Consider the following 14141-nt stretch of genomic DNA (forward strand, 5'->3'; position numbering starts at 1 on the left):
GGACTAAAAACTGTAATGTGGCGGAGGCGCGAATGATGATCACAACTCGAGGTCTACTGTACATGTAATCAAATGATCCTCATGTGATCACGTGGACAACAAATGGGATCAGAAAGTTGTGTTTGTCTCAGTCAGAGAATATTTCTTGTCTTTAGACCACATCCCGAGGCTACTCCTGGTACTAGCGCACTCTGTAACTTTATTATTATTTGTGATTATAGTAAATTCAATGCTCTAATCACGAGTGGGGATACAGCTATCCTATATTTTTAGAAGCAAGTATTTCCATGAGACGTCACGTTTCTACGCTATGTGCAAAGGCTTCCATGTTCAAGGGCTCACGGTCCATTTAGAAGGGTCCATTTATCAAATCTTCCACCATCCAAAAAAACAAACATACAAGGATATGCTCAAATCAGATCAAAATGAATATGCTAATTATGTAGTGCAATAGCTCTGTTATGCCAGCTAGTTTCAAACGATAACCACAACACTCTACTCAGATTTGATGCCTGCTGAGCGATGTGTTGCCAACAAGCGCATTTCTTTATTGGTAGCTAGCTAGCTAAGCTTGCTTGAAAGGCATCAACGTACAGCAAATGATTTAATGGACGACCATTGATCGACACACTTTGTCAACCGAAAGCATACCATACAAAGATGGTTGTGCTGAAATGTAGCCCACATTCTTCACCCATCCAGAGACAAATATTTACAGCATCAAAGTCTTCCAACTTGAGTTTTTCTACGTAACGACTGATAGTGACCTTTTTCACCAAACTAGACAGATGACAGATGACATCCTCACATTCGACTGTATGAGTTCGACTGTATGTGACTTTAAAAGGTGGGGCCTGATCTGGTGAGTGACGTGGGAGTCACTGAATGAGAGTGTATAGTTGGCTGTTGTGAGCGAAGTTTAGCAGCTGGCTCTTAACTGGCTAAACTGTTAGCATGTTGACTTGCTTGGATGTCAATCGTGACCATGCCAGTTTGTGAATGAATGTGCTCATTGCACGTTTATTTTTTTGCTGTTTATTCAACAAAGCGATCGAAAGTGTGCCGGTGACTGTGTCGGACTGATTCTAAGCCAGGGGTGGGCAAACTTTTCGACTTGCGGGCCACAATGGGTTTGAAATTTTGACAGATGGGCCGGACCAGGAGCATTTGGACCTCATAGCACAGTAAACACACACAGATAAATGTACAACCCAATTTACTTATAGTGTGCACTAAGGACTGCGTTTTTCAAATGTGCAAAATCCACTTATTTAAAACAGCTTTTCCAATAGCTTCATTTTTATTGTTTTAGCTCAACTTAGAATCTAAGCTTTCCTCGGGTGAAAACAAACAATTGCGAAAAAAGCAAAACGCACTTTGCCAATGGAAACGCAAAAACCTGCAGGAATTGTACTGCTTGGTGGGAAATGGCCTCTTTCGTGCCATCTTCTCACGCCCACTAAACGCTTTTGCCGTCTCCAACTCTGTCAACCACATCAGCTCCCCACCTCTGTCATCATCCTCATCTTTCGTTCCCCCCTCGGTGCCCCCACCCGCCGCTTCTGACGCCCCTCCAAAAAACGTCTCCCGCTAATAAACCGCGGTGCCAGTGCTCTTCGCTGCCGTCTCGCTCGTCCCCTGATGCAAACGAGTCGGCTCACCGCGCTGCTACAGTACAAGCATGTTCATCTCTCTTGTTCCAAACTTCTTCCCTCCCTTTTTTTTTTCTTTCTTTTTTTGCGGCCAGGGTCCTTTGTGTGTACAGTGCGCTATGCTCACTGTGGCAGCAATGTGCCAGAAAAAGTCACACAAACACACACACATGTACACCGTCGCAAGACACACAGCTGGGCCCCAGCTGCACACAAAAGGCTGGGGTTTGGAAATCAATGAAGGAGAAAGAAGAAAAGGGGAAAGGAGTTTAAATAAATTGGCACTTGAAAAAAGAAGAGAAAGAGGGAGCGAGGCGGCCCAGGATAGGATAGAGAAAGCCCTTCTTAAAAAAAAAAAAAAAAAGACAAATCAGCTCGACAACACGGCGAGGCTCTTTCGGCGGACAACATAAAGGAGCTAAATGTGTAACGCAAAAAGCCTTCATCTGCTTCAAAGGCTTTCGATGAGTAGACAGCGGAAAAGATGCGCGCGCTCTTTGGGCCAACGCGGAGCAGGCAGGCAGCACATGAGGTGTTTCACTCTCACTGAAAAACTTTGAAGCAACAGGAGCAACAAGGGCTAAACAATCAGTGGAGACGTGCAAAACTTCACATTTCTGCAAAATGCAGGGATTTTGTCACTGAATAAAAGTCTAATAAGTACGGAAAAGGATTAGGGCCAGTGAAGAAGGGAGGTGGGGGGGAATGCCAGGATTCTGACTTTAATCTCAGAATTCTGACTTTAATGTGAGAATTCTGGCTTTATTAGTGCTACTATTATTCTCACTTTAAAGTGAGAATTTTCTCACTTTAAAGTCAGAATTCTGAGAATAAAGTGAGAACCCTGCCAAACTTTTTTTTCTATCTTCACTGGCCCGAATCCTCTTCCATAAAAAACAATAGTCGTTTATTTTCGAGACAAAGGTCATGAAAAGTAAGTTCGATTTCCCCCCCCCCCCCCCCAAAACTAAAATCGTTCTTTTATGAGAATGTTTGTTTTCTTTTCTTTCAAAATCTAAAAAAATGAAGTTTCAATCTCATAGGGTTGAACTGATAAAGAGCTTTTTTTCTTTTCAATTTATTGAAAAAAAATCTAACTTGTAAAGAAAAATTTAGAAAAAAATTAAAAGATGAATGTATTGAAAAAGTTGTAATCTTATGATAAGAGTCTTTATTTTTGGAGGGAGGGGGAATCATAATTTTATTATAAAAGTCGTATTGTAAAAAAGTTTTTAATCAATCTTATAAATATTTGATTGTTTTTGACCCAAAAAATCATTTTAACAAAAAAATCTTGATCAAGAATAATTGTGTATGAACTTAGCAAAAAAAAAAAAAATCAGTTTTTTTTCAAAAAATGTTATTGACACTGTGTCTCCGTGTTGTTGTTTTTTTCATTGTAAGCAAACCGCAATGAAAACACATCTCTCAGATGATCAGATGATGCGATAACTGTTTTGCTGCAGGGTTCCCCCGGCAATTTCATATTTGCTGAAAAATGTCAGTGTTGTCATTGAATAGAAGGAAAGCACCATCATTTATGTGGCAAAGATCTACTGACATTATAAACAACACAATCTGATGATCATCCCAAGCGACTGCCGTTAGCACTAAGGGCTTAATCCAAGTGTTCACCAACACTGAAGTACTGCAGGTCACCGGAGGTTGCCATAGTAACTGCGGAGACGCTGCTATCCCTTCTTGTGAGCTGTCGTGTGATTAAAACAATCCTCAACCTGCAATTTTTATTGAATAAAAAAACTTTATTTTTTTATATATTTTTTAATATATTTGTTTTAATGTATTCTCATTTATAATATATGTATTATAATATATATATATATATATATATATATATACATACATATAATATTTTTTATTGAATTAATTAAAAAACTGTGTTGCCAACCTACACTCACACTCACACAACAATCAAGGCATAATTACTGTAAATATTTGCATGAAAAACACATGTAGATCATAAATATAAAACGATCAACATTACATTGCCATGCTCAGTTTGCCCTGTGCTGACTAATTTCAATTGGTTGTTTTATATTCATGGCAGAGAAGTATTTTTTCATACAAATATTTAATTTAATTATGATTTTAGTACTGTGTTAGCATTGGTTAGTTATAAATTATGCTGCATTGCTATTGTCGACTGTAAAATGCCTCTGATTGCTTTTCCATCTTCTCTTAGCTTCACAATTGACTCGGTTTTCATGTTGGTTATATGTTGTCACTGTCGGACAAAAGCCTATGTCCAAATTTGGACGATTTCATATTTTTTTTCCACAAATCAATAACATTGGTCAATAGTAGGTTAGTGATAAGACTTTGACATCCTTTCTGAATTATGTAAATTCAGGTTATGTCGCAGAACAGGAAACTTATAGTAAATCAAAGACATCAGATACAGCGAGTCCTCAATCTATGACTAACCCGACAAGGCAAGGTTATAAACAACTAATAGAATTAAGCGATAGGCTGCTATGTTTTTTGAAGGCTGATGCCGATAATCATTTGCTGTAAAACAGAAAATATTAGCGTCAGAATTTAAAATATATATATTTTAATTTTAAACATATAAAGAATTGATAGTTTTGTTGAATAAAAAGTATTTTAAAAAATTGTAGGGACCTTCCAGGATCATCAGCATGCGTTAAGTTCAATTAAAAACTAAGTAAATTGTTCCCTAAAGATTTCTACTGTAAAAAAAAGTTTTTCAAAATTTCAACGTAATTTCTTAATTGTATTTTTTATTTTATTATTTTTAAAAACAAAAAGTGTAGGGAGTTCTCAGTGTCAGCATATTTTTTTTATACAGTGGAAATTTAAATAAACCCAAAAAAGAAAAGTCTCCTTTATCTCACTGAGCGACAAAAACATTTGGGGTTTTCGTCAGGGTTCGTAAAAAGTTTCAAAAGATTTTTGCAGACAAGTGAAAAATTGTCTGAATATGTTTGAAAAGTCTTTGCCATAAGTAAAAACTGTCTGTGAACATCTCACAAGTCCTGATGAAAACCCAAAATTTTCTACATTCGCAAGCATTCACCGCTCAGCGAGATCCCAGCTTTATCGGACTTCAGATTCGTAAAAATTCCGATGCCGATATTTGTCAAAATGCCAAATATCGGCACTGATAATCGGCTAACCTAAATAGAATATGTGGTACAAGAAGCCATGACCAGTTATCACCTTCATTCCCATTTAGGTTAGTGATAAACTACGACATGTTCCAACTCAAATTTGACTAACGTTGCCAACCAAGATTTTGTTTTGGATATGAACATTTATTAAGATGTTCGAGGTGGAAGACATATTCCCCAAAGCCATGTCAATGTCATGTTTGATGGTTATATTGACATCTGGCGGCGTTATCTCCGTAACGAATGGATATTATCGTGACTCATGTACAAAATTTTTGATGGTTTGGATACAAAATCGTTGAAAAGTCATCATTGCAGACCGCACGTCCTCCGCCAAAACACAAAAAGAGTGATAATTTCCCCAGGTTGCTTGATATTGCTCAGCACTGACAGTTTTACTGGAGGGCGGACACAGACGCACAATCGATAGGCGCCTCGGAAAAAGTAAAAACCTCGCCTCGGATCAGTTTTTCTCTCCTCTTCTGGTTTGGAAAGGCTCCCGCGCATCGCCGGCCCGAGAGTCGCGAGCTGCCAGTTTCGTTTGGTTTTATCAAGGATCCTTAACGCTCACACCGCAGCCAAGCGCATTCCAAACGCTACACGCATTTGCACGCTGGCGTCACGGCAACGTCGCCTACATTTGACAGCGCAGGCGATTACTGACCGTGGGGAATGCATTTAAAACAGGACCTGATGATACTTTGATGACGTCCTATTAAGTGTAACAGCCCAGAGTTGTTTCATGTCAGTCGCGTGCTAAGTGTGTCCAATTTTTTTTTTTTTTTGGGGTCTGATGAGAGCTTTGACGTGTCTGTGATGTTGTTGATCTGCGAAATTGATTGCGGTCGGTCGACAAACTGTTATGTGAGGGTCAAAGGTGGCTGTCTAAGTGTGTCTGTTCCTGTGTGTGTGTGTGTGTGTCATTGCTCACACTCAGGCGACACTTGCAATGAAATGAGGGGACGCTTAAATAAACTACAGCATAGAAGTAAACAGCCGGCGGTTACGTGTCGCATCGGGGACAAACAAATACACGCTTTAATTCATTTTATTCTCATTTAGTCCGAATTCAAGTATGTCTCCTCAGATTTGTGGAGCCATTGAAATATTTTTTTATTCAAATTCTTAATGGTTTTAGTTGCTTTCGGGGCATTAAGTGAAGTTGTTGGCTAAACAGAACATGAGCTACTAAGACTGGTGGGGGGCATTTTTGGTTGCTCCTCTAGGACCATACACTACATTCATTTATGGCCCCTGATCAAAGACACTGGAACTAAAACCTCCATCAGCTGGTATGACGGCTGGTTGACGGCATAAATATAGAAGCGCATTAACAACAAGCCCCATTATAATAATTATATATCCTTACTTCGAACTAATTTTCTAATGTAATTGGAAACGCTATTCATATTTTTCTTTCACTGCGCGTAACCTCTATAATGGATTTAACCATCAAAAGTATGACGTGCAAACATCCTCCACATGACTCCTATAAATATGAATCTAGTGTGTGTGTGTGTGTGTGTGTGCCTGTGCGTGTTCTTTTTCAAGTCCACTTTTTAGTCATGCTTTTAATTATGCCAAAATAATGTCTAAGATGCTCTGTTTTTAATTATTTATTTTAATCTTTAAGGAAAGATGACATATGAGTGTCGAGTGTTCAAGCCCATGCTTAGCGGTCTACCCTGTGTGTACAAACTCGTGAAAACAACAATAAATAATAATAAACTATTTCAGATGCGTACAATTTTGACCAAATTGTCCTTTGTTCTCGTTTCTGTACATATTTAACAGAGGGCGTTTAGTAAAACATATGATCCCAAAGCAAACTGACACCTGACGTCATTTATTAGCCAAACATTTATATTAGCTATTAGCTCAACACGCTGGCTTGTACCAGTGCCGAGCATCATTTAGCAAGGTGCGCGCGCAGCCACCGTAAAACTTTTAAAACAATAAAGGTCCGGGATTTCCATAACAGAAAGTTTTAAAGCCGTTCCGTTGCTTAATTACGTAAATCCACGCGTGAGGGGCTCTCCTCCAGCCACATCCATCTCCACCCATCAACTTTTTCCCAGCCCAGCCGCTTTACCTCGACTTCTCCTGGGGTTGGCTTGTTTCCTCCGCTTGCCCCGACTTTCCTCCGTCATGGTCGCGGCCCGAGTTCAGGGGGAGGGGGGGAACTCGGGAGGGGAGTCCCGTGGAAAGCGGCGACGCGAGTGCGGTGCTCTCCGTCCGGCGTGGCAGCCTCGGGATACAGGAGAAAAGAGTCGATGGAGAGAGAGAGAGAGAGAGAGAGAGACATCGCATTCACGCCCAGCGGGACACCCACAGCTCGTGATGGGACTCCACGCGGGTGGGGTGGTGATAATGGGGACTTGGTTGTTGTTACGTCATCATCGCAGCACAGGTTGGCAGGAAGGGCTGGAAACGCGGAGTTACTTATCAATAACCATAAGTTTATTTGTAGTTTTTGTGATAAACGGTATATAGGCTATACTTGTGCGATATTCAATACAAGGAAAGAAAAAGTGATGTATTTAGAAATTTAACTATTCATTTGAATTTGTCTTTTTGTTAAGCCACACCCCCGGAAATGCAGATCGGCAAATCACAGCGCGAGACACCTCAATTTGCGAATGTCATTCATTTCGTGACCAGTCTTGTATCTCAAATCATCTTGCACCACTAAAATGAATGGAAATGCCTTTAATTTGTTGTCAAAAACAAAGTAACAACACAATTAAATTAAATAAAGAATTAAACATTTTGTGCATCATGATTAAGTCATTGTGTGGCTCCCTCTGATGTGCACTCTTTGGCCACCAGGGGGCAGTATATTATATACGTAACCAAGGTTACAGCTCAGTTGACTGCAGTAATATTCATAATTTTTTCCAGATCATAAATCACGTGTATATATTTTGTTAAAGGGCCTGCCTACATGTGTTGCTGCGTGATTCGAGTTCAAATATCCATTTCTTAGAACAAAAATGCAATACTATTTGTTAGCCCATCTGACTCATTCCACATGTGTTAACATAAAGATAACGGATTTCACTAAGGTGTTATGTGGTTGTTTAAGATACTGTACACATGTAATTTATTTGCTTTATGTTTAGTTTCACAGTGAGATTAATGCGGGTGGTAATAAAAGACTTAAAAACAGCACGTCATTATTCTTTAAAATACAGTATTTATTAAATAAAAACAAAAACCGTCCTTGTCTTTTTCCTTTTGTGGCCCTAATATACCATTAATATTTAATAAATTTGCTCTCTGGATGAATATTTTGCCCGTCGAGTTGGCACTTAAATTCCATGTGTGCGCGCCTCCACGTCTTTCCGCATATTTGTTCAAATTAGAATTTATTGCAACGCTTCTCGAAGCTGACGCTCACGTTTTCTTCATTATCTTCACTTCATCTTCAAGTGACACAAGCACGCAAGCATGCACTCACACGCACAAATAGGTAAATACAGCATAAATAATATAAAACATAAGCAGGACGTAAAACGCGGTTTACAAACAGTCGTTATTTAGTAGTTGAAAGAAGTGCAACATTTTGCACCAAGTAAAAAGGGATTATCACCCAGTTAATGGCAGCAGGTAGCGCCCCCACCCTCCCTCCCTCTCTCGCCTCCCGTTGGTGTGTTTTATGACTTTTCGCGTCGCACCTGCGCGAGTACCCCGGGGAGGACCCCGTCGCGCGCCTTATTGACGCGGGGATGGCTCTCGGAAGTAGTGCATTGAGCGTCCATTGTGTTGCAACCTGGACCGTAATCTGTTTTGCAACTGAAAAAAACCCACATCTTAGATAAATTAATGAAAAAAAAGGAAAGACGAAAACCCTTGCTTAAGAAAGTGTACCATTGTGACCATTGTGTTTGAGGGGGGGATCCATAGTATCCTGGCTTTAAATTTATTACATATAAATACAATACTGTATATATATATATATATATATATATTCTTTATTTTTATTTTTTTACCTGAATGAAGACTAAACAACAAACCAGTATGCCATCTGCTAATTGAAGCCGTTTGTTTCCTAACAGATTGTGGAAGAGAAAGCATCCTGGTGGCAGGGAGGGTGATAGGGGGGGGGGGGCAAAAAGAGGGCTTTGCTTGAAGAAAGAAGGACAGAAGGGTCACCGTGCGCCTTTTGTTGACGGGACGGACGCACGGGAGGGAGGAGGAGAGACTGGGGGGCGGGGGGGAGGCAATAAACTTCGCTACAGATGAGGGTCACAAAGGTGCAGAGGTGCTTCAGAGGTCCTGGGAGTCTGTCATACGTGCCCCCCCCCCCCCCAACCCCCCCTTGGGTGTGATTTTCACCAAAATAGCACTAATGACACTTATTGATTGGCTTGCTGAATTTGCAATGCTGTTGGAGCCATCTGTTTGATTCATCCAAACCCGAGGTGTGTTTACGGGTATACAGTACACAGGTAGCCCCGAATAGCTTCTTGGGATCCCTAAAATGACATGGTGGCAGTGATCATTGAGATCCACATTTTGGCACAGTCTTGGACCCATGAACCAATTTGAACGGGATTTGAATAAAAAAACAAAAACAAAAAAAAAACGCTAAACGCCTTAAAGTCAGTTTAGCTTAATGCTAACAAACAATGCAAAAAGCCATTCAGAGGCTCATGATAAGCATTATAAGGCTAAGCAATGAATAATTATTAATGGTGGACACAGGTGTGTTTAACTTTTGAGAAAAGTGAGTACAGCATATTGAGTCAGTTGTGAAATTCTTCTTCTTGTCTCTCTGTGTTATTATGTTGCCCCCATGTGGCCAAAGCGTGCATACAACATGGAGCAGCGCAATGTCAACTGAACTGAAGTAAATTTGTGAGTTTTTTTTTTTTTTTTTTTAAGAAAGGAGATAGCACAAAATTTTACTTTGCATAAAGATAGAGCAATAATGTAATTAAATGGAATGTAACACATTTAACAGTATGTCCATTTTAATGCTGCAATTGTGCTTCTCCTTCTAGTGTGCCTGCCTTGGCCAACGGGGGTCAGTATAATACAGTCATGCAGACACAAAAAAAGAAGAATAGTACTTTCTGCTTTTATTACTTTATTTTTCCTACTGAGTATTGTTATTATCTGTCTACATGTCACTCTACTATCTGTGTTCAAAGATCAGCAGCTAACCGTTAGCATGCCAATAGCGTTTTCCAATATGTTGGCATTAAGCCAGCACTGCCATTCTTTGTTTGGTCGTTTTAAATACACAACAGTAATTCTTGCTGTTTTATGTTTAGTTTGAAAGCAAACCTCATTATGGAGAGGCATTAAACAGCTTGAACCTTTTTTTTGAAGAACTGCTCACTTTATCATCAAACATGAATAATGTATTAAGCAACAAATCAATGAATTCACTTTACGATCCTGAAACGATGAAAAATGATCCGCAATGTTTTTCAAACACCAAAGGGAGGCCATATATTCCACTCGAGCACACACGTTATCGGTTAAATCCCAACTCTGGTTTCAATGTTGCGCTGTTTTAAGACAACAATGCAGAAATGTTGAAGTTCTTTCTCTCTCTCTAACTGACAAATGCATGCATGCACGAGGAGGAGCATGGAAGGAAGCAGTCCCACTGGGGTTTTGTCCCGTCCTGTGGTCTATGGGTTCAAAGCTTTCCAGCCCGGGGAGGAGAGCCTTTAAACAGCATATTAAGCAGGAGTTAATTATATGCCAAAGCTAAGTGACAAAGGGAAAGAAAAGCCTCTCTCTGAATGGCGGGACAAGAAAAGAGAAAAGTCATTATGCTGCCCACTTCTTTGCATTTGAAAAACCTCCCTTCTTATTTCGGGCCATTTCCATTTGTAACTCCGAAGAGATCGAGCGTCGACAACTTTCCATTAACGCCGCCTTGGCTTTTTATGCGGCGGCAAGTAACACGAAACTGACACAAATGCACTCATTATCTCATTTGGGCCCAGGGTAAACTGTTGTCTTTTCCCATCACTGTTTGGGCGCACGAGGGAAAACTTCAAGTAGTCATATATCAAACGGGCTATGTATATAATTTGTCTTAATGTGGCCAATCAGCCTCTCCCCCCCGAGTTTACTGATTTGCAATTGTTGCACATCTCTAACATAAGCCCCCCTTCCCCCTCAACCCACTCCTCGTCCCCCCCCCCCCCCACTTGCCTCGGAGCAAATGAGTCAACCTTGGCGAGGCCTGCCAGGCCTCGGTGGCTGCACGGAGGCAAGCGTGCCATGCCACAACGCCACAATGCCAATAATAATGCACGCTGTTGCACTTAAAGAAAAAAAAAATAAAAAGGATTCTAAGGTTAGTACGTTGTATAAGAATAGCACATCAAAACCTAGCAGATTGTTTTGCTTTTGAAAAATATTTATGGATTTCTGAACCCATCAAATGACATTTCTCCATTGAAATAAATTGAAATGCTTTTAATCTAGTACAGCCCCCCCCCAAAAAAACAACAAAAATATGTATTTTGTTTTTAATCAGGAAAAATAGAATTGCACTGTAACAAATCAACCAGTCATTAAAAAAAATATATATATATATATATATAATATAAATGAATACTTTTTTTGTACAGTTCAAAGGTAGTAATTCCATTATTTTGGGTGTAGTTCCATTATCTACCACTAGATGGTGGCACACTTATTTTTGTCACTGTAAATTTCAAAGAGTGATAAAAAGTATTCCAAGCATAGCCTTTAATCTTGCTTTATACGCCTACAGAAAGACATGGCTCTTAAGTTCTCCATTGAAATGAATTCAAATGCCATTCATCTAGTAGAGCTAAAAAAAATAAAATTAAAATAAAACTTTTGTTTTTAATCAGGAAGAATAGAACTGCACTGTAACATATCAACCAAATTCATAATAAAACTTATATAAATAAACAGTTTTTTAGTACAGTTCAAAGTTCTGCTTGTCCTTTATTTTGGGTGTAATTCCTTTATCTACCACTAGATGGTGGCACACCATTTTGTTGGTCTCTGTGAGAATTTCAAAGAAGAGTGATAAAAAAGTATAAGCATAGCCTAGTTTTGCTGATGACAGTCCTCTTTAATCCTGCTTCATACGCTTACAGAAAGTGAAGGCTGTTAAATTTGTTTACAATGTACATCGCTGATTGTACAATATTTTTGTTTTCCCTTCGTCTTGTTCTCAATATATTATATTTAAAATGTGTTTGTAGTATTTTAAAAGTGTGCTTAAAGGTAAAAAAAAACATGCATAAATGTTACGCACAGGGAGTATTAAATCATTTATTTACATTTTTTTCTATTTTACCATTAGTTATTAACCGAAAAACTCACCTACTGATTCTATAATGCTCCCATCTGCCAAAAGTTGTCGTCAAAGCCCTGTCTAAACAAGAAAAATCAGAATTGGTGTCAAGGAAGTATGTCAATGTAGTACATCTCAAAGGTGCAGGTGGCATAGTTGTATTGCATTTTTGTACAGCATTGTTGTTTCTATAATTGTGATTTGATAGAGGTGGATTAATTCAGGTAAATCCCTACTTTTGACCCATATACCAAATAGATGGCCAACCACTGCATTTTACAAATTATTTAGATTTTAAAAATCATTCATAATAATAAAAGCCATTCAGAATGAATCTGGTTCTTCCTCAGCGTGCAATATCGATTGACCTTTCTGAACCGGGATTAAACTCTTTGTAGGGGACTAGTGTTGTTGTTGTTTTAATGCGTAAGGCCTGTGTGTAATTTGTCATCACGTCAAAGCAAAGTGAAAACACTGAGTGCTCAAATAGCTCTCGCACTAATCATAGGATATGATGATGTGGTCTCAAATACTGAAAACATGACTTCACTTGGACGGGCCTTGCGAGGCTCTGGGAGCCTCTGCGAACATTACTCCCGTTTCCACTCAGGACTGCCCAGCTGCGCTTTTTATAGCTGAGATGTCGATATAATATTGTACAAGCTCCATTTGTAAAAACAGTTTTTTCCCCCCCTTCTCCCTCTTGAAGCACTCAGCCAAGTTGTGACCACACAAAGTCCGTCTCGGCCCTTACGTCAGCACGTGACTTCCAGTTTAGCTTTGAATAAACTGCGAGCACAACTGTGCAGGATGTAAATTAATAACTTGATGGTGAGTGTGCAAAAATGGCTTAGAAATACAGAAATAGAGTAGGTTCATGTTATACTTCCCTCTAGTGGCTGGTGAATGTAATTGGCATTGTATTCAATAGCCTAGCAGTCATCCCTATTGTGTATCCCCCCCCCCCCCCCCCCCGCATGGTAAAGCAGTTCCCAGATTTTAATAACATATCTGTGACGTGCTTTCATATGAATACCTCAAGGATCAAGACGGCTACAGTACACTTTACACCCCGTTTCCTGCTTGCCTAGCTGAAATCAGCCCATATTCAGTATTTGTAGAAAATGGGCTAGTCCGGCTTTCGTTATCATGAATCATGGATATCAACTGCCCGGATGGGGGTCTAAACCAGGTAATGTCATTGAATTTTGTGAACTATGAGCCTGTGATCCTTGTCTGACATAAACAAAAAAAAAGGTTATTAAGGAAAAGAAGCTAACACTGTTTGCTAATGCTACTAGCAGTGTTGCATCTATCTGCATGATAGTGTTCCAGACAGTGTAGTCTCTTGAAAGTGGCTCTGTATCCTCACCCAGTCTCGCTGATCCTGTCATGGACGGAGAAACACAACGTGGGTGTGGTTATCTATGCAAATTAGATCACTTATGATTCAATTTCACACTTGATGGGTGGGCAGGCATTCAACATTTGCGTACAAGACATTAAAGGGGAAGTTAACCGTAAACATTTCTTGACAATAATATGTTATATGTGACCTCACTAGTCCAAACATGACATTCTGATTAATATTACATTTGTAGAATATGAGTTATGAAAAAAAAATCCAGCCGTTTTAATCCATCTCAGGGGGCGGCCATTTTGCCACTAGCTGTCAAATGAAGATGACATCAATGTTACCCAGGTCTTAGGTAACGACCAATCACAGCTCACCCGTTTTCTGAAGCTGAGCTGTGATTGGTTGTTACCTAAGACCTGAGCAGCTGTGATGTCATTTTTACGCAACAGCAAGTGGCAAAATGGCCGCCCCCTGAGATGGATAAAAACGGCTGGATTTTGCTGCATAACTCATATTCCATTAACGCAGTATCAACCAGAATACTGTATTTAGACTAGTGGGGCTGCATAGAATTATATTATTGTCAAGAATGTTTTTTTTGTTTTGTTGATTTCCTCATTAAAATGTCAAGCATGGTTCCCTTTAAAATACCCATACAGAGTTGCTACACGCATGCTGCA

General features: G+C 39.5%; 1 protein-coding gene across 1 annotated transcript in view; it reads right to left on the bottom strand.

Moving 5' to 3' along the window:
• Positions 1-7100, bottom strand: part of LOC144056596 (zinc finger E-box-binding homeobox 2) — a 36078-nt gene extending 28978 nt beyond the window's left edge. The window contains exon 1 of the mRNA XM_077573544.1: positions 6897-7100. Coding sequence (XP_077429670.1) covers positions 6897-6954 — 58 coding nt within the window. The 5' untranslated portion in view covers positions 6955-7100. The remainder of the gene's footprint in view (positions 1-6896) is intronic.
• Positions 7101-14141: the final 7041 nt, after the last annotated feature.

This window comes from Vanacampus margaritifer, chromosome 8 (genome assembly GCF_051991255.1).
Source record: "Vanacampus margaritifer isolate UIUO_Vmar chromosome 8, RoL_Vmar_1.0, whole genome shotgun sequence".
In the NCBI taxonomy this organism is placed as follows: Eukaryota; Metazoa; Chordata; class Actinopteri; order Syngnathiformes; family Syngnathidae; genus Vanacampus; species Vanacampus margaritifer.